Below are 21515 nucleotides of genomic sequence, written 5' to 3' on the forward strand. Positions count from 1 at the left end.
CGGTTGTGCAGCCAGACTTATTTGCCATTCCTTTTGCCTCATCCCTCTCAACCATACCATTTTTTAAATTCCTCATCAATCCACAGGGATTTAACAGTTTCTACAGTCATTTTCTTAATGGGTGCATGCTTATTAGTAACTGGGATAAGCAATTTTATAAATGTGTCAAGTGCAACGTCTGTTTGATCCTCATTACACACCACAGACCAACAAATATTCTTTACATCAACAACATAGGAATCCCTACAAAACGTATTGTATGACCTCTTATACACTATATTAGACCCAGCCTTTGGAACTTTGGTTTTCCTAGATATGGCTACTATATTGTGATCACTTCATCTGATGGATCTGGATACTGCTTTCAAGCACATTTCTGCAGCATTAGTAAAGATGTGATCAATACATGTTAATGATTTCATTCCTGTGCTGTTTGTAACTACCCTGGTAGGTTGACTGATAACCTGAACCAGGTTGCAGGCACTGGTTACAGTTTGAAGCTTTTTCTTGAGTGGGCAGCTTGATGAATGCCAGTCAATATTTAAATCACCCAGAAAATATACCTCTCTGTTGATATCACATACATTATCAAGCATTTCACACGTTATCCAGATACTGACTGTTAGCACTGACTGTTAGGTGGTCTATAGCAGCTTCCCACAAGAATGGGCTTTAGGTGAGGCAGAGGAACCTGTAGCCATATTACTTCAACAGTATTTAACATGAGATCCTCTAATCTTTACAGGAATGTGGTTCTGAATATAAACAGCAACACCTCCACCACTGGCATTTCTGTATTTTCCGTAAATGTTATAACCTTGTATTTTTACCACTGTATCATGAAAGGTATTGTCTAAGTGAGTTTCAGAAATAGTCAGAATATGAATGTCATCTGTTACTAGCAAGTTATTAATTTCTTGAACATTGTTTCTTAAGGTACATATGTTAACGTGGGCTATTTTGAGCTCTTTTCTGGGATGCTTGCTTGTTTTCATTGCTTTACTGGGAAGCTTAGCAGAAGTAGATATTCTCATGTTATTTATATTAGTGCAGGGTGAGCTGCACTCATTGGACTTCCTACTAGGGCACACCGCCTCAGTGCTAACAGCATAAATCTTGTTCATAGGCACATGATTGCTGCATACAATAGCAGTTGGATCAGCAGAGGCATTCAGGGCAGTTAGAGGGACATACATTAGGTTACTTACATTGTGTCTACCAATGCCCCTGGTATAATGTACATTTACTAAAGCATTATGAAGGCTCAGCGACACAATGGTTGGGATTAACTGAGCAATGCTTGGGTCATTGATAAGTCATTGTCTCAACGCAGCCTTATAATGCTGTGAAAGGATCCAGGAACCCAAATTATTTGTTTCCAAAAGGTATTGAAATTGTCAACAAAAGCTACACTCATTGAGTTGCAATAATCACGTAGGAAGTTGTGAAGAGAAAGAATCCTGCTAAAGCGTTCAATGTCATGATTCAGAGAGGGCACAGGGCCAGATATGATGGGTCATTTATTAGTGTCTAGCAGAGAGTCAATCAACTCTTTGAAATCCAGTTTCAACTGCTCAGAGCTGCCCTTCATAATGTCATTAAAACCCACATGGGCTACGATAGAATCGATGTCCATGTCCTGGCGTAGTACATTCAGGAGCAGCTTAGTAATGTCATGTACTCGAGCTCCGGGATATGACATTGTTTTTGCGCCAGGAGCAGTCACATTTCTTACCATGGAGGTGCCCAAAATCACGGCTGGTGAGAAGGATGAGGAAATCTGCCCACTCCCACGCTTCACACGATTCGGAGAACCCTTTAAGGATGGGCGAGAGGCAGGATAACTTGAGCACGTAGCTCCCGGCGCCTGGTGCAGGCCTCCGACAGATGGAGAAGCCCCGCTCGATCCAGAGCAGGGACGGAAGGTTGCCGACGTCGACTTCGAAATTGTAGGGGAAGGAGTAGGAGTAGGCACATAGGCAGCAGACACAGGTACACGCAGCGACGAAGGTGCATGAGGTGCAGTCGGATAACGACAAACAACAAGACGGAGATGCATCCAACATGCGCGAACTCCGTCCAGCCACCAGCGTAGAAAAGGTAAACATTCACTCTGCGTTTTCCCCAGTTTCTTACGTAGGCTGGCGACCTGCGTGATCAAAGAAGCCACCTCAAGCCTATAATCCTCGGCAAGCAAACATTTGCCGCATTGGAACTCTGAGCGATCCAGTTTGTCCTGAAACAAAGCATAGTAGATACAGCTCCTACAGCGCTGGAACCGTTCATTTACTTCTCCGGACAGAGGGCTCCATTGGATAACCCATCTGGGACTAACTTCGTTAGCTTGATGGCTAACGTTAGCAGCTTAGCTAGGTTAGCGGCTCTTTCAAGCAGACTTTAACCTGTCAGTTAAGCGGGATTCTGGGACAAGAAATAGTGGTCCTAGATGTTAAAAGCAAACCGCGTCGTGGAATCCATGCAAAATCAAGTTCAGTATTTAAAGTACCAGTCAAAAGTTTGGACTTCAGGGTTTTTCTTTATTTTTACTATTTTCTACATTGTAGAATAATAGTGAAGACATCAAAACTATGAAATAACACATATGGAATCATGTAGTAACAAAAAAAGTGTTAAACAAATCAAAATATATTTTATATTTGAGATTCTTCAAATAGCCACACTTTGCCTTGATGACAGCTTTGAACACTCTTGGCACAAATTCTAAAAATAAAGGAAAACCCTTGAATGAGTAGGTGTTCTAAAACTTTTGACCGGTAGTGTGTATATATACTGTATTTATACTCCGGACTCCGACATTGCTCGTCCAATTATTTACATATTTCTTAATTCCATTATTTTACATTTAGATTTGTGTGTATTGTTGTGAATTGTTAGATATTACTGCACTGTTGGAACACAAGCATTTCGCTACACCCGCAATAACATCTGCTTAATATGTGTGCGATAACAACATTTGATTTGATCTGATTTGTGTCTTCCATAGACTCTCTGTTAACTGTGCTTACCTCTCCCAGCAACCTTAAAGAGGACACGCTAAGTGCTTTGAGACCTTTTGAGTGAGGCAGAACGATTATTTTTTCAACGAATTAACCATCTACGCATGCACACACACACACAGACATGCACACATACATATATACAGAGGATTGTTTTAAAGTGAAACATAGGCACAGATGCCTGTGACAGTTTCCACCCTCTGCTTCAAATGAAGATTCATGCCACAGTGACTTTGAAGAAGATAATTAAAAAAAAGAAAGGGCACACTTGAGGCTAAGTCTGTCAATTATCTGTCACTGGGGAGCTAAGAAGACTGATACTCTTCTTAATCACCAAAGATTGATCCTCTTTCATTTCTTCCCTCTTAGAACTTCAATCTCTGTTCTCTCTGTCTCTCCCTCTCTCTCTCTTTATTCTCCCTCTGTCTCTCCCTCTCTCTCTTCACTCTCCCTCTGTCTCTCCCTCTCTCTCTCTTCACTCTCCCTCTGTCTCTCCCTCTCTCTCTCTCTTCACACTCCCTCTGTCTCTCCCTCTCTCTCTCTCTTCACTCTCCCTCTGTCTCTCCCTCTCTCTCTTTTTATTCTCCCTCTGTCTCTCCCTCTCTCTCACTCTCTTCTCTCTCTCCCTTTGTCTCTCTATCTATATTTCTCTCTTCCATTCTGTTTGAAAGACAGACAGGGCAGAAGTAATTCAAATAAGAGGAGAGGGAGAAAGGCTTGAGCAGGGGGTGAGTGAGGGCATGAGGAAAGGCATACCCCAGAGCCCACAGTACATCCGGCCCCCCAGACCCGAAGGCCCCCATCTGGAATTAGACATAAGCCTCTCCCAGAGCAGGAAGAGGGGATTTTAGGATTATTTATTGTGTGTTTGTGTGTGTGTATGTGCGTGTTTGTGTGTGTGTGTGTGTGCTCATCGTTCAGTGGGGAAGGGGCCTGCCCTGCACATGTTCCCCGGCTGGAGAAGAGAGAGAGGGTATAGAAGAGTGGAGAGTGATGTCATGAGGATAGAATGTGAAAAGGTTGTTTTTTTTGGCTCACATTTTTGTGAGGGCTCTTTTTCTCAACTTTTCTCAATCGCCTTCCTCCCACCTTCTTTATTTCCTCCCTCTCTCCCTCCCTCCGCTCGGGAGGAGCACAGGAACTCCCTTTTGGACTGGCAGTCACTGCTCCTCCCTTCTCCGCTCCCTTTTTCCCTCCCTCCATCCCTCTTTCTCTCCCTCCCTCCCTCCCTTCCTCTCTCTCTCTCTCTCAATCTGTGACATTCAGATGGACCATTGTGGTCTTACCAGAGCGCTAGCTAGCTGTTATCTGCTGAACTCAACAATGAAGACTATCTCAGCTGCAGGACCATTCTCTTACTGTAGACACTGCCACCAACATGCCCTTCACACCTGCTGGGCCACCCTGGGCCTCTGGGGAGGGTGTGGGTGTGTGGGGGGGGTTTGCAAGTTCTTTTAGCTTGTTGTTCTGCAGAGACATTCGGGATACAGGGTACAAGTGATCTTATGTCGTGTGGGTGACCAACACGCCAGCTCTCCCAATGGAACTTGAGCTCAGGTAAGAAGTGGTTATGGGGATGTTATCAGAGGGTCAAGTGTAGTCTGAACTCTCGCTGAGAGTCTGTATCAGGCTGAAATCCAGCTACAGCTGCTCTTGGAGAAGGTTCTTGTAGAACAGGGGTTCCCAACCTTTTTTTCGCACCGCAGACTTGAGCAGATCCAGAAACAGTTTTGCGGACTGGAGAACACCCATCAAGCTAGCTTTAGGAAGCTGAACCTGGCCAGATTGCTGAGGTCTGGTTGGAGAGCGTTTTAGTCTTTTAGTAGGCTAATCAGTGAAGGATATTATCAGAGGCACAAATGTAGTCTGAACTCTCGCTGTGAATGTGTTCTGTAAAGTGTCTAATGCTTGATGTCATATAAAGGGAATGTTATAAAAAAAATTAAAAAAATTGTGCTTTGAGAATGTTACAATGAAAATGAACCACTGTTCAATAGTTGTAAATGTGTTGTTTTGTTTAGATTTTTTTTATTGTTTTTTCGTTTCTACAATTGTAAAGCGACTTTGAAAGTGATATACAGTACCAGTGAAAAGTTTGGGCACACCTACTCATTCAAGGGCTTTTCTTTATTTTGACTATTTTCTACATTGTAGAATAATAGTGAAGACATCAAAACTATGAAATAACACATATGGAATCATGTAGTAACAACAAAAGTGTTAAACAAATCAAAATATATTTTAGATTTTAGATTCTTCAAAGTATCCACCCTTCGATTTTGTACGTTTGCCCACTGACAAAGAAATTAACAGTCTATAATTTTAATGGTAGGTTTATTTGAACAGTGAGAGACAGAATAACAACAACAAAAATCCAGAAAAATGTATGTCAAAAATGTTAGAAATTGATTTACATTTTAATGAGGGAAATAAGTATTTGACCCCTCTGCAAAACATGACTTAGTACTTGGTGGCAAAACCCTTGTTGGCATTCACAGAGGTCAGACGTTTCTTGTAGTTGGTCACCAGGTTTGCACACATCTCAGGAGGGATTTTTTCCCACTCCTCTTTGCAGATCTTCTCCAAGTCATTAAGGTTTCGAGGCTGACGTTTGGCAACTCGAACCTTCAGCTTCCTCCACAGATTTTCTATGGGATTAAGGTCTGCAGACTGGCTAGGCCACTCCAGGACCTTTAATGTGCTTCTTCTTGAGCCACTCCTTTGTTGCCTTGGCCCTGTGTTTTGGGTCATTGTCATGCTGGAATACCCATGCATAACCCATTTTCAATGCCCTGGCTGAGGGAAGGAGGTTCTCACCCAAGATTTGACGGTACATGGCCCCGTCCATCGTCCCTTTGATGCGGTGAAGTTGTCCTGTCCCCTTAGCAGAAAAACACCCCCAAAGCATAATGTTTCCACCTCCATGTTTGACGGTGGGGATGGTTTCTTGGGGTCATAGGCAGCATTCCTCCTCCTCCAAACACGGCGAGTTGAGTTGATGCCAAAGAGCTCAATTTTGGTCTCATCTGACCACAACACTTTCACCCAGTTGTCCTCTGAATCATTCAGATGTTCATTGGCAAACTTCAGACGGGCATGTATATGTGCTTTCTTGAGCAGGGGGACCTTGCGGGCGCTGCAGGATTTCAGTCCTTCACGGCGTAATGTGTTACCAATTGTTTCTTGGTGACTATGGTCCCAGCTGCCTTGAGATCATTGACAAGATCCTCCCGTGTAGTTCTGGGCTGATTCCTCACCATTCTCATGATCATTGCAACTCCACGAGGTGAGATCTTGCATGGAGCTCTGGCCGAGGGAGATTGACAGTTATTTTGTGTTTCTTCCATTTGCGAATAATCGCGCCAACTGTTGTCACCTTCTCACCAAGCTGCTTGGCGATGGTCTTGTAGCCCATTCCAGCCTTGTGTAGGTCTACAATCTTGTCCCTGACATCCTTGGAGAGCTCTTTGGTCTTGGCCATGGTGGAGAGTTTGGAATCTGATTGATTGATTGCTTCTATGGACAGGTGTCTTTTATACAGGTAACAAGCTGAGATTAGGAGCACTCCCTTTAAGAGTGTGCTCCTAATCTCAGCTCGTTACCTGTATAAAAGACACCTGGGAGCCAGAAATCTTTCTGATTGAGAGGGGGTCAAATACTTATTTCCCTCATTAAAATGCAAATCAATTTATAACATTTTTGACATGCGTTTTTCTGGATTTCTTTGTTGTTATTCTGTCTCTCACTGTTCAAATAAACCTACCATTAAAATTATAGACTGATCATTTCTTTGTCAGTGGGCAAACGTACAAAATCAGCAGGGGATCAAATACTTTTTTCCCTCACTGTAGAGCTTGATGTTTTTTGCGACTTCACTTGAAGAAACGTTCAAAGTTCTTGAAATGTTCCGTATTGACTGACCTTCATGTCTTAAAGTAATGATGGACTGTCGTTTCTCTTTGCTTATTTGAGCTGTTCTTGCCATAATATGGACTTGGTCTTTTACCAAATAGGGCAATCTTCTGTATACCACTCCTACCTTGTCACAACACAACTGATTGGCTCAAATGCATTAACAAGGAAAGAAATTCCACAAATTAACTTCTAACAAGGCACACCTGTTAATTGAAATGCATTCCAGGTGACTACCTCATGAAGCTGGTTGAGATAATGCCAAGAGTGTGCAAAGCTGTCTTGAAGGCAAAGAGTGGCTACTTCAAAGAATCTCAAATATAAAATATATTTTGATTTGTTTAACACTTCTTTGGTTACTACATGATTCCATATGTGTTATTTCATAGTTTTGATATCTTCACTATTATTCTACAATGTAGAAAATAGTACAAATAAAGAAAAACCCTTGAATGAGTAGGTGTGTCCAAACTTTTGAATGGTATTGTGTAAATATCATGTATTTAGATTATTTTTATTTTTTATGTGTGTGAGCACTGTGGTGTGTGCGTATGTAGGCGTGTACAGCTATGTGTGAAAGGGCTGCATGTTTATCTGTCTGTTTGATCTATGTTGCTGTATATGTGAGTGCATGTTTATGTGTGTCTGTTTGATCTATGTTGCTGTATATGTTGGAGAGATATGTGAGTGGATGTTTATGTGTGTCTGTGTGAACTCTGTTGCAGTACATGTTATGGGAACTGCATGTGTGTGTGTGATCTCTGTAAGGGTACGTGTTAGAGGCATGTGTTTTCGTGGCCATCTGGTGATCCTGAGAGTGAAAACACATGTTAGGGGGGCCGCGAGGGGCCGTGTGAAGCTGTGGACCTAGAGACAAGAGGGTGTGTGTGTGTCCTGTGTGTGTGTATATTCTCTCGTGGGACAGGATGGATGGATGGATGGAGGGAGGGAGGGAGGGAGGGAGGGAGGGAGGGCGGGAGGGCGGGAGGGAGGGATGGAGGGATGGAAGGAAGGGTGAGGACGATGGGGGGAGGCAGTGGAGTGGGTGCTGGAGGAGGCTACACAGGGTCACAGTTTTCCATAGTTTCAACTCCATACAACTAAGGGGCTTTTATCCCGTCTCCAAATTCTTCCAATACTTATTTACACACGCGCTCTCTCTCTCTCTCTCTCTCTCCCCCCCCCCCCCCAACCCCACACACACTCCTCAGGGTTCAAACTCCAGGGAATGACCCAGTATGAACTCTGACCTTTTGTCCTCTTCTGTAGGAGTTTGAGAATGCCGAGGGGGAGGAGTACCAGGCGGACCTGTCCACCCTGGCATCCCCTGCATCCCAGAGCGGACCTGATGTCTACATCCTGCCGCTGACTGAGGTGTCACTCCCCATGGCCAAACAACCAGGACGATCAGGTAGGACTAACATGTCTTTCTCTCTCTGTCTCTCACCCTCATTTAGTATCCGTTTAGTTCAGTTCAGTGCAGTTCAATTCAAATACTTTTCTTTCAACAAGAAGCTTTACGTATTTGAAGTCATCTCTGTGAGGGGGATGTTCAGGGTTGCATAAGCCCAGGGAATGACTGTCAGAGAGAACCATATCAAATTCATACAGTCACTAACTTTCACAGCTTTTCTCAAAGGGAATCAAATATAAAGGGTGGAGGAAAAGGTCAGATGAAGGTGGGAGGATAAAGAGGAAAGGTACAAATACAGCTTTTATTTTGGCCCTTTATTCTCTCCTTCAAAAAGTGATGCAAACTTTGCAGTAGATTAGAGCCTAAGTTTAGTGTTTTCACTGAGGAGTTTTCAAGAATATCAGGGTGTACTGTACTGTATATTCTGGCTCTGGTGTTAGCCCAAGAAGTCTTCCCAAAGTTAGTGACCAACGCCCTAACACTGGACCCCTGCTGGGCCTATCCCCCATCCCCACTGCCCTGGACCCCTGCAGAGCTTGGATTCCACCTATCCCACAGTCCCCTCTGCCCTGGTTTCCCTGTATAATTAACTTTGTGGTCCATGAATGAGCTCTCTCTCTTTTTCTCTTTCCCTGTTACTCCCCCCCCCCCCCCCCCCCCCCCTCTCTCTCTCTCTCTCTATCCCTTCACTCTCCAACAAACATCTGCCTGTTGTGTAATTTCCCTGGTCCAGCCAGCCTACACAAGTGCTCCTTGGTATGTCAGGCATGCGAGAGAGCCAGACCCTCATTCTCTATTCCTCTTTCTCTCCCTGTCTTTCTGTCTATCCGTGACAATGGCCCTGGTTGTGTGTTGATGTGTAGGCTATGGGGCTGATGCATGCAGATCTGGACCAATACACTCATGACATCAGAAGGCGGGCTGAATTAATGAATCGTACTACAGAGTTCGCTGTGGGTCAGTTCGTAGGTCAGTCTGCTGCTTGACTAGCCATTCCAATATACTGTTCCTCAAAGCCTGGGACCATATTCATAAAGCGTAGAAGTGCTGATCTAGGATCAGTTTTGTCTTTTAGATCATAATGCATATTATATGGCCAGGGAGGACTTGATCCTAGATCAGCACTCCTACTGAGATGTTTTGTGAATACGGGCCCAGCACTTTAGTGGACATGAGAGTAATCCTGTCCCCAAGGAGCTTAAAGGGAAGATTGCAGAAATAGGTTGCGGTTGAACATTGATTGTTTGCATCCTTCCAACTAAAAGTCCCAATACGACATATCACTTTACATTTGTATTTTAGGAGACATTTATATTTTATCTGAATTTGACTGAAGTCATGTCGATAAAGCGTTTGGAAAAGTGACATCAAGAGAAGAACACACGAGTGAATACACAGCAGGAGTGAAGCCGCTGTCCACATAAGACAGTAAAGACCCACATTATACCGAGTCCTCATTGTTTTTGAATAAGTATTTTGGCACTCTGAATAAAGCCAAATTATCATCTGACCATATCCTGTGATTTATTTATTCTGTAACAGCAAAAAAAAAAGTTGTATCACTTATACTAGGCTTTTAGCATAGCCCCTTTTACACCCCTGCTGGCTTACCCCTACTAGCCAACCACTAGCAGCCTTGAAACACATCACTTATTAGCAGTTCAGCACATGAGCATTTCTCGTACTGTTACACAAAATCAAGATAAACCTTTACCATCCTGGTAGACATTGAACATCTATAACCAAACTGGCTAAAACTCTGTTATTGGCCGATGGTAGTTATAGCTAGCCACATGCTAACCTGAGTGCTAATGTTACTAGCAGCAGTAACAGTAAATCCAGGTATAATGTCTAACATAAACATTGGCTACCATGATATCCTGCAAGTTATATCGGCCAATAAAGATAAAGTAGTTCAGCAAAAATAAAGACATACCTTGAAATAAACAATGACATTAATCCGATTGATATTTGACCATTCGTTTCTGCAAAACGTGCAGTGTTGATGGAGTTATTGTAGTTTGCTTGCTAGCTAGCTAACTTATTCCACCCCCAAACATCATGCTAGATCCAAGTGGGACAGTTTGTTTTGCTAGGCCTGGTGCACTTAGATAGCTGGCTATCTTCGTTTGTGATCATCTACTAGCAACGTAACAAAACACTTTGGGCACTTTAGTACCTACTTACCTGATTGGCCTCCATCACCGAAGCCACCAGCAGGCTGTTCCTTTCTTTACGTCAAAGCCACAATGTATTGTTGGTATAGAAGTTTTTGATTAATGTAATTCAAATTGCAAAAATAAAAATGTATAATTAGTATGTGTTTTATAAACTTTTGCATAAAGACCGTTTAGATGGAATATATTCAATATACATTGTTAGATTTGTGGAATATATATCGTGCAACCTTTATTTTAACTCAGAATGTTGACTATCACAAATGAGAAGTGGAGTAACTTGTGGTACATGCTGTAGGCCAATGCTAAACATAAACAGCTGTTCTGTCAGGACATATGTTCTCCTCATGTGTTTTCCATATGGTCACTGTGGTGTATGTATGGCTGTATGAGGTTTCTGGAGTAAGTAAGAGGCCTATAGTGACACACAGGGTTGGTTAAGGGCGGGGAGCTTGGGTAGTTAGGGGGCTGAGGTCAGACACTTGATCCTTTCAGACCACTCCCTATGAGTTCCCCTATGAGCTGGCCACAGGACCATGTGGCTGCTGCAGTCTCTCTCTCTCTCTCTCTCTCTCTCTCTCTCTCTCTCTCTCTCTCTCTCTCTCTCTCTCTCTCTCTCTCTCTCTCTCTCTCTCTCTCTCTCTCTCTCTCTCTCTCTCTCTCTCTCTCTCTCTCTCTCTCTCTCTCTCTCTCTCTCTCTCTCTCTCTCTCTCTCTCTCTCTCTCTCTCTATCTCTCTCTCTCTCTCTCTCTCTCTCTCTCTCTCTCTCTCTCTCTCTCTCTCTCTCTCTCTCTCTCTCTCTTTCTTTTAAAGGATCATGTCTGTTTCAAGGCTCTCTCATTTCCAGGATGGACCAGTGAATGCAGGCTGTTGTTTCCCATCAACAGTTCCCCTGTTGTATATGCTGTGTTGCTAGGAGGCAGAGGGGGAGAGGTGGTTCCAGTCCACAGCCCCCCTCCCCCTGTTGTGTACTGTAGCTGTTTTGGGAGCTATAGGGGGAGAGGTGGGAGCTAGAGGGGGAGAGGTGGGAGGAAGAGGGGTAGAGGTGGGAGGTAGAGGGGGAGAGGTGGGAAGTAGAGGGGGAGAGGTGGGAGCTAGAGGGGGAGAGGTGGGAGCTAGAGGGGGAGAGGTGGGAGCTAGAGGGGGAGAGGTGGGAGCTAGTGGGGGAGAGGTGGGAGGTAGAGGGGGAGAGGTGGGAGAGGTGGGAGGTAGAGGGGGAGTGGTGGGAGGGAGAGGGGGAGAGGTGGGAGGTAGAGGGGGAGAGGTGGGGCTCGTAAAATTGCCTCTCCCATACGGTCAGACCTTGGCTATGTCCAGAGCCAGAACTGGTCCCCAAGACAAGACCCACCCTGATAAAGCTGTACTGTTATACACTTTCACAGGTCACAGGGTGCACTGGTGAGAACACACACATGCACACAAGCACCCACCCCCCCAGAAATGAATTGGCTTACTGTTGACAGGAAAGATGGAAGACTCTGAATTTATGGTAGTAGGCTTGTAGTCTTGACATGCGCATGGCTGTTACTATGGGCATCTCCTTGGTCTGTCTGTGGCCCTCAGCAATTGTCTAAGTCACTGTTTTTTTTATCCTGGTCCTGGAGACCCACAGGGCATGCAGGCTTTTTTTCAAACCCAGCACGAAGATACCTGATTCCATTAATCAAAGGCATAATGATTTGATGAATTGAATCTGGTGTGAGAGTACTGAGCTAGAACAAAAACATGCACAGTGCTGCACACCCTGTGGCTCTCCAAGACCAGAGTTGAAGACGTTCTAAGCCGAGTTCTAAGAAGTTGAAGTTCCAAGCCATTCTAGAAGCCATTTCAGAAATAAGATGGAGGAAACAAAATGGCATAACCTCTATTCTAAGTTGTCAGTTATCACTAGACGGCCAGTTCACCACTGTGTCACCGAGCTTCGAGGTAAGAGGCCCAGTGTCTGTGTGGTTGGTCCTTGCTGGTACCATACAGTCCCAGTGGTAGTACACAGACAATGGCTTTGATTCTCTGTAGAGTCTGCAGTAGCGAGCAAGCGTACCCACTACCCACTGAATGACTAGCCTCTGGAACATTACAGGGCAGAGGCATCAGATATGGCCCTCACACAGGGAGGGGTCTGTGTGGCCGGTCTGTCACTGCCTCAAAGATCTGTCTGTCCTCCTCTGGAGCAGAGAATGTGAGTGTCATCGGTCATTGTTGGGGGAGAGAGGGAAGCACAGAGGAGTAATGTTGCCGTCACTCCTGTCTCGTTTGGATGAGTTTGGGCTGAGAGTGAGAGCAGGCTGGTGTTTGCAGTGGAGGGGAAAGAATAGACGCAGGACACAGGACATCATCGTGCTACTGACAGATAGGATACAGCAATGGGAGAGGAGCACTGAGGCTGATACTATGATGCCAGGGTATGCCTCTGACTGAAGGAGAGGGACCTTAGAGGAACCTTATTTTTGGACCATGGCTTTTGCTGCCATTTTTGTGTCAAATCAAAACAAATCAACATGGCGAGGATTGGGTCTTAGAGGATTCTTGACCCATTGCACGATGGATGGCTTATATCGCTTTCATTCAAGTACATGACAGAGGTTTGTATTTGGCCAGGTGACATTTCTTTCTTAATCCTGAGGCTTGGAATGGAGAGTCATTGTCAGAAACAAACCAATGCTGAGGTGGGTCTCGGCAGGGGTGATGTTGTGGATGTTTGTGTGCGTCCGTATTTTGTATGTGGATGTTTTGTATTGTTTAAAACAAAAAATGCTGAATAATAGTTATGTTGTAAAACTTGCAAGGTCATTCTCTAACGTCTCTATTTTTATTCTGTATCTGAAGTCCAACTACTGAAGTCCACAGAACTCGGTCGCCACAGTCTTCTCTACTTGAAGGAGATCGACGATGGCTGGTTCGGAAAGGTAAGACCACTCGCTCCCTCCTCACTTTTACTTGTGAATTATTTTGGTTGTATTTTTTTTGCTACAGGTTTATGAGAGGTAGCTAGATGAAATGTTCTGTCACGGTTGTTGTGCGCTGAGCTGTGATCCAAGGCGTGTTTAGGAGCGAGCCTTTTTAAATGTTTGACATGCTGCAATACCTGTAATGTGTGTCTGTAACGGTAATGCTGGGCTGATCCCCATGCCTTTGATGTCTCCCTGACTGACTGACTGACTGACTGACTGACTGACTGACGCGACAGTACAGAGAGGTAGAACGCCACCAAAAGGACTTGTGGTCCTCTGTAGCTGAGTTGGTAGAGCATGGCGCTTGCAACACCAGGATAGTGGCTTTGATTTCCTGGACCACACATACATAAAAAATGTGTTTTGGATAAAAGTGTCTGCTAAATGGCATATATTACTCAGGGAGAACTGTGTAGCCTGCCCTAGCAATACAGCAGTTTGACTTTATATTTCACTCTGTTCTTATTACGGTGTAATTATGATTTTAAAGACTGTAACAAGTAATGCAATTACTCATTGGGTTTTATGGTTATGAATATAGTGTGAAAATGAGTAGTTACAATACATGTTACATTGTGCGTGACCTTACACAGTAATATGTTCCTGTATGGCCCAGTTGTTAATGCACGGTGCTTGCAATACCAGAATGTCTGTTCGATTCCTGGTGCCACCAATAGGTAAAATCACTGTAAGTCGCTATGGCTAGAAGTGTCTGCTGAATGGCATATTAATATGCTACTGTTATTTTACTGCTGCTCTTTAATTATTTGTAATTTTTATTTTTACTTATCTATTTTAAACTTAACACTTATTTTTCTTAAAACTGCATTGTTGGTTAAGGGCTTGTAAGTAAGCATTTCACTGTTGTATTTGGCGCATGTGACAAATACAATTTGATTTAATTTGATTTGAAGTAAAGTGTTATCAGATGGTTTACCCAGTCGTTCATGCAATCATCTTACTCTGAACTACTATGACACAAATACATATTTTTTAAAATATCAAATGATGTTGATACAATTATGATAACTGTCTTTTTTTTATTCATGTAAAAAGAAAAAAATAATTTCAACTGATTATTGTCATTCTCTCGTTCCCTCCCTTTATCTGTTCTGTTCTCTCTCACACTCATACACTCGTGCACGCACCCTTTCCCCACACTTGTGTATCTTGACTGGGTATGTCCATTCTTGTGTGTCTCTGTGACCGCATGCATACCCCTCTGTAACGTGTGGTTCTGTATTTCTTGTTGGTCTCTATATTAATCTGCATGTACTGTGTATGCCTCTCTGTCTGTGTATCTCTCTATTTACTTGCATTTGTGTCACTGTCCCCTCCACCTTTCGCCTGAACGTGTGTGTATCCTCTTCAATCATGTTTGTCCTCCACAATAATCACTTCCGTGTGTGTACTGTTTGGGAATTCTTTTTTGTGTGTCTTTCCTCTGTCTTTGTCTCTGACTGTCTCTCTGTGTGTCTCTCTGACTGTCTCTCTGTTTGACTTTGTGTGTATGTCTTCCATTCCTCCCCATCTGTCTGTGTGTCTCTGTGTGTGTCCCCTGGGTGTGTGTGTGTGTGTGTGTTTATCCGTGTCTGTCTGTCTCTGTCTGTCTCTGTCTGTCTGTGTCTGTCTGTCTGTGTGTGTGTGTGTGTGGCTCTGTGTGTGTCTCTGTGGCTCTATTACCAGGTTATCCTGGGGGAGGTGAATGCGGGTCTCAGCACCACCCAGGTGGTGGTTAAGGAGCTGAAGGCCAGTGCCAGTGTTCAGGACCAGATGCACTTCCTGGAGGAGGCCCAGCCATACCGGTGAACAGACTTATTCTTTCTTTCTTTCTTTCTTTCTTTCTTTCTTTCTTTCTTTCTTTCTTTCTTTCTTTCTTTCTTTCTTTCTTTCTTTCTTTCTTTCTCTCTCTCTCTCTCTCTCTCTCTCTCTCTCTCTCTCTCTCTCTCTCTCTCTCTCTCTCTCTGTCTGTCTGTCTGTCTGTCTGTCTGTCTGTCTGTCTGTCTGTCTGTCTGTCTGTCTCTGTCTGTCTCTGTCTGTATCTCCCTCGCTCCCTGTCTCTCTGTCTGTCTGTCTGTCTGTCTGTCTGTCTGTTTGTCTGTCTGTCTCTCTGTCTCTCTCTCATCTTTCTCTTTCTCTTTGTCTGTCGTGGTCTCTGTCTCTCTTTCTCACCCTCTCACTCCTTGTAGTTTTCCTCCTTTTAGATCCTTAATTGAGCCTAAATGACTAAACCTCACTTTGTTCAGTTTCAGTATAGTGTTAATCAGCATGGAGTTGACCTAGAGTTGATTGAAGACCAAGTCCTATCACTTTAGTTGTTATGACAGTGCTTTGTACCTACACTAACTCTCTGACATTGTGCCCGTCCGTCTCCAGTGCCCTCCAGCACCCAGCCCTCCTGCAGTGCCTGGCACAGTGCACTGAGGTCACCCCCTACCTGCTGGTCATGGAGTTCTGCCCTCTGGTGAGTACTGGACTGGACTGTTACTGTCACTGCACCACTGTATATAGGCCTATCTGTCTACGGCCATTGCAGTCAGTAGCCTACTGGACTAGCTGGAGTCATGGTCCAGCGTATATTGCGATCTCTCTACTGCAGACAGTCTATGACACTTACCATGTACTGGACTGATTGGACTACTAGACCACTGTATATCTGGCCACTGTAATCAAGTATATGACACTCATCTTTGTACTGAAGAGATTGTGCCAATATGTTATATTAGGTTGCATTTGTCTGCCCCCCAGTGGCCAGATATTATGTTACTGGCTGAGTGAGCAATCAAATGATTGTGATGTGTCCATTCTGAGGGAAGACCTACCTACACTCATTGACAGGACGTTTCACTTCCAAAAAATCCTTCAGCCAGTGCGTAGTGACCTAACTGTACTGTAACTAGCTAAATGTCTAAGCAGCATCCTTTATTGTGTCAATATCTATATATCACTTTAAATCTACCCACATGTGCATATTGCCTCAATTACCTCGACTAACCTGCACATTGACTCTGTACCGGTACCCCCTGTATATAGCCTCCCTACTGTTATTTTATTTTACTGCTGCACTTTAATTTTATATACAGTGGGGATAAAAAGTATTTAGTCAGCCACCAATTGTGCAAGTTCTCCCACTTAAAAATATGAGAGAGGCCTGTAATTTTCATCATAGGTACACGTCAACTATGACAGACAAATTGAGGAAAAAAAATCCAGAAAATCACATTGTAGGATTTTTAATGAATTTATTTGCAAATTATGGTGGAAAATAAGTATTTGGTCACCTACAAACAAGCAAGATTTCTGGCTCTCACAGACCTGTAACTTCTTCTTTAAGAGGCCCCTCTGTCCTCCACTCGTTACCTGTATTAATGGCACCTGTTTGAACTTGTTATCAGTATAAAAGACACCTGTCCACAACCTCAAACAGTCACACTCCAAACTCCACTATGGCCAAGACCAAAGAGCTGTCAAAGGACACTAGAAACAAAATTGTAGACCTGCACCAGGCTGGGAAGACTGAATCTGCAATAGGTAAGCAGCTTGGTTTGAAGAAATCAACTGTGGGAGCAATTATTAGGAAATGGAAGACATACAAGACCACTGATAATCTCCCTCGATCTGGGGCTCCACGCAAGATCTCACCCCGTGGGGTCAAAATGATCACAAGAACGGTGAGCAAAAATCCCAGAACCACACGGGGGGACCTAGTGAATGACCTGCAGAGAGCTGGGACCAAAGTAACAAAGCCTACCATCAGTAACACACTACGCCGCCAGGGACTCAAATCCTGCAGTGCCAGATGTGTCCCCCTGCTTAAGCCAGTACATGTCCAGGCCCGTCTGAAGTTTGCTAGAGTGCATTTGGATGATCCAGAAGAGGATTGGGAGAATGTCATATGGTCAGATGAAACCAAAATATAACTTTTTAGTAAAAACTCAACTCGTCGTGTTTGGAGGACAAAGAATGCTGAGTTGCATCCACATTTTACATTACATTTTAGTCATTTAGCAGACGCTCTTATCCAGAGCGACTTACATTATCATTTTTTTTTTTTATACTGGCCCCCCGTGGGAAATGAACCCACAACCCTGGCGTTGCAAACGCCATGCTCTACATCCCTGCCGGCCATTCCCTCCCCTACCCTGGACGACGCTGGGCCAATTGTGCGCCGCCCCATGGGTCTCCCGGTCGTGGCCGGCTACGACAGAGCCTGGATTCGAACCAGGATCTCTAGTGGCACAGCTAGCACTGCGATGCAGTGCCTTAGACCACTGCGCCACTCGGGAGACTACACCATACCTACTGTGAAGCATGGGGGTGGAAACATCATGCTTTGGGGCTGTTTTTCTGCAAAGGGACCAGGACGACTGATCCGTGTAAAGGAAAGAATGAATGGGGCCATGTATCGTGAGATTTTGAGTGAAAACCTCCTTCCATCAGCTAGGGCATTGAAGATGAAACGTGGCTGTGTCTTTCAGCATGACAATGATCCCAAACACACTGCCCGGGCAACGAAGGAGTGGCTTCGTATGAAGCATTTCAAGGTCCTGGAGTGGCCTAGCCAGTCTCCAGATCTCAACCCCATAGAAAATCTTTGGAGGGAGTTGAAAGTCCGTGTTGCCCAATGACAGCCCCAAAACATCACTGCTCTAGAGGAGATCTGCATGGAGGAATGGGCCAAAATACCAGCAACAGTGTGTGAAAACCTTGTGAAGACTTACAGAAAACGTTTGACCTGTGTCATTGCCAACAAAGGGTATATAACAAAGTATTGAGAAACTTTTGTTATTGACCAAATACTTATTTTCCACCATAATTTGCAAATAAATTCATTAAAAATCCTACAATGTGATTTTCTAGGATTTTTTTTCTCATTTTGTCTGTCATAGTTGACGTGTACCTATGATGAAAATTACAGGCCTCTCTCATCTTTTTAAGTGGGAGAACTTGCACAATTGGTGGCTGACTAAATACTTTTTTCCCCCACTGTATACAGTTGAAGTCGGATGTTTACATACACCTTAGCCAAATACATTTAAATTAAGTTTAATCCTAGTAAAACACATTTAATCCTAGTAAAAATTCCCTGTCTTAGGTCAGTTAGGATTACCACTTTATTTTAAGAATGTGAAATGTCAGAATAATAGTAGAGAGAATAATTTATTTCAGCTTTTATTTCTTTCATCACATTCCCAGTGGGTCAGAAGTTTACATACACTCAATTAGTATTTGGTAGCATTGCCTTTAAATTGTTTTACTTGGGTCAAACGTTTCGGGTAGCCTTCCACAAGCTTCCCACAATAAGATGGGTAAATTTTGGTCCATTCCTCCTGACAGAGCTGGTTTAACTGAGTCAGGGTTGTAGGCCTCCTTGCTCAACACGCTTTTTCAGTGGATATAGATATTTTTTTACCTCTTTCCAACAGCATTTTCACAAGGTCCTTTGCTGTTGTTCTGGGATTGATTTGCACCAAAGTACGTCCATCTCTAGGAGACAGAAAGCGTCTCCTTCCTGAGTGGGATGACGGCTGCGTGGTCCCATGGTGTTTATACTTGCATACTATTGTTTGTACAGATGAACGTGGTACCTTTTAGGCGTTTGGAAATTGCTCCCAACGATGAACCAGACTTGTGGAGGTCTACCATTTTTTTTTCTGAGGTCTTGGCTGATTTCTTTTGATTTTCCCATGATGTCAAGCAAAGAGGCACTGAGTTTGAAGGTAGGCCTTGAAATACATCCACAGATACACCTCCAATTGACTCAAATGATGTCAATTAGCCTATCAGAAGCTTCTAAAGCCATGACATCATTTTCTGGAATTTTCCAAGCTATTTAAAGGCACAGTCAACTTAGTGTATGGAAACTTCTGACCCACTGGAATTGTGATACAGTGAATTATAAATTAAATAATCTGTCTGTGAACAATTGTTGGAAAAATTACTTGTGTCATGCACAAAGTAGATGTCCTAACCGACTTGCCAAAACTATAGTTTGTTAACAAGAAATGTGTGGAGTGGTTGAAAAACTAGTTTTAATGACTCCAACCTAAGTGTATGTAAACTTCTGACTTCAACTGTATATATATATTTTTTTACTTATATATTTTTTACTTAACACTTATTTTTCTTAAAACTGCATTGTTGGTTAAGGGCTTGTAAGTAAGCATTTCACTGTAAGGTCTACACCTGTTGTATCCGGCGCATTTGGCAAATAACATTTGATTTGATTTAATATCTCTAATATCTCCACCAGGGTCAATTCCATTTCAATTCCAGTCAATTCAGGAATTCCAATTCTAGTTCTCTTCAATGCTTTTTAATGATGACAATTTAGAATTGGAATTTAGTTTGCTTTCTGAATTGAGTGGAATTAAAATTGGAATTGACCCATACTGAGATCTTCACTATATCTCCTCCATGTCACCAGGGTGATGTGAAAGGGTACATGCGGAGCTGTTGGGCTGCAGACACAATGACCCCTGAACCCCTGATCCTGCAGAGGATGGCCTGTGAGATCGCCTCAGGGCTCCTGCACCTGCACAAACACAACTTCATACACAGGTGGGGGTCACTCCCTCTATCTATATATCATTACCACTATGTTATAGTTTTTATACTACTAACCACTCATTGGGATGATACTGATATTACCCTGTAGACTGCTGGTACCCAGTAGTCACGTGCTGCCAGACATCACACCGTAATCTTGTTCTGTAGAAACCTAGGACAGACTAGGTTCCCAGAATCCCGCAGCTGTGATTTGTTGGCTCTTCTTCTTGGTTCCTGTTGGTTCCTTCCTGTAACAATATCCTGGTGCTGCCTGAGTGCCTCTTCATAGACTCCAGCATCAGTGATTTTGTTGCAGGGGGAGACCCCTTCTCTCCAGAGTGACCCCTTCTCTTCTCTTCACTGTCTACTTAGCATCCACTTAATGAGGAATGGTTCAAATTGATGAGTAACAATGTACAACATTTATTGATTGACTGCATTAAGTTCTGTAAGGCTTTTAGTACAGTATTGAAAAAGTCAGACTGTCCATGGACTCACCATGATAACGTGCCTGTTATGCATATACATCATCAATCAATTATCATCTAATGTACAAATGTGTTCTCTGTCTTCCCTGCAGTGACCTGGCCTTGAGAAACTGCCTGCTGACCGCTGATGTCACAGTGAAGATTGGAGACTACGGCCTTTCACACAACAAGTACAAAGATGACTACTTTGTGACGTCAGACCAGATGTACGTGCCACTGCGTTGGATCGCTCCAGAACTCATAGATGAAGTTCATGGCAACCTACTGGTAGTAGGCCAGAGCAAACAGAGCAACGTCTGGTAAGAACATCAATCGACCGATAGATAAAGTTGAAGTCGGAAGTTTACATACACCTTAGCCAAATACATTTAAACTCAGTATTTCACAATTCCTGACATTTAATCCTAGTAAAAATTCCCTTTCTTAGGTCAGTTAGGATCACCACTTTATTTTAAGAATGTGAAATGTCAGAATAATAGTAGAGAGAATGATTTCGTTCATCTTTTATTTCTTTCATCACATTCCCAGTGGGTCAGAAGTTTACATACACTCAATTAGTATTTGGTAGACCAATGGGGCGGCGCACAATTGGCCCAGCGTCGTCCAGGGTAGGGGAGGGAATGGCCGGCAGGGAGGTAGCTCAGTTGGTAGAGCATGGCGTTTGCAACGCCAGGGTTGTGGGTTCGATTCCCACGGGGGGGCAGTATGAAAATAAAAAAGAATAATGTATGCACTAACTGTAAGTCGCTCTGGATAAGAGCGTCTGCTAAATGACGTAAAATGTAAATGTAAATGGTAGCATTGCCTTTAAATTGTTTAACTTGGGTCAAACGTTTTGGGTAGCCTTCCACAAGCTTCCCACAATAAGTTGGGTGAATTTTGGCCCATTCCTCCTGACAGAGCTGGTGTAACTGAGTCAGGTTTGTAGGCCTCCTTGCTCGCACACGCTTTTTCAGCTCTGCCCACAACTATTCTATAGGATTGAGATCAGGGCTTTGTGATGGCCG

At 43.6% G+C, this 21515-nt stretch overlaps 1 protein-coding gene across 1 annotated transcript in view; it reads left to right on the top strand.

Moving 5' to 3' along the window:
- aatkb (apoptosis-associated tyrosine kinase b) overlaps positions 1–21515 on the top strand; it is a gene marked incomplete at its 5' end in the record, with an annotated part of 83311 nt that overhangs the window by 51532 nt on the left and 10264 nt on the right. Inside the window, 6 exons of the mRNA XM_084158367.1 lie at positions 8199–8340; positions 13347–13426; positions 15158–15276; positions 15848–15935; positions 19899–20032; positions 20601–20807. Of these exons, the coding sequence (XP_084014493.1) occupies positions 8199–8340; positions 13347–13426; positions 15158–15276; positions 15848–15935; positions 19899–20032; positions 20601–20807 (770 nt within the window). The remainder of the gene's footprint in view (positions 1–8198; positions 8341–13346; positions 13427–15157; positions 15277–15847; positions 15936–19898; positions 20033–20600; positions 20808–21515) is intronic.

The sequence above is a fragment of the Coregonus lavaretus genome, assembly GCF_964263955.1.
Source record: "Coregonus lavaretus genome assembly, chromosome: 1".
In the NCBI taxonomy this organism is placed as follows: domain Eukaryota; kingdom Metazoa; phylum Chordata; class Actinopteri; order Salmoniformes; family Salmonidae; genus Coregonus; species Coregonus lavaretus.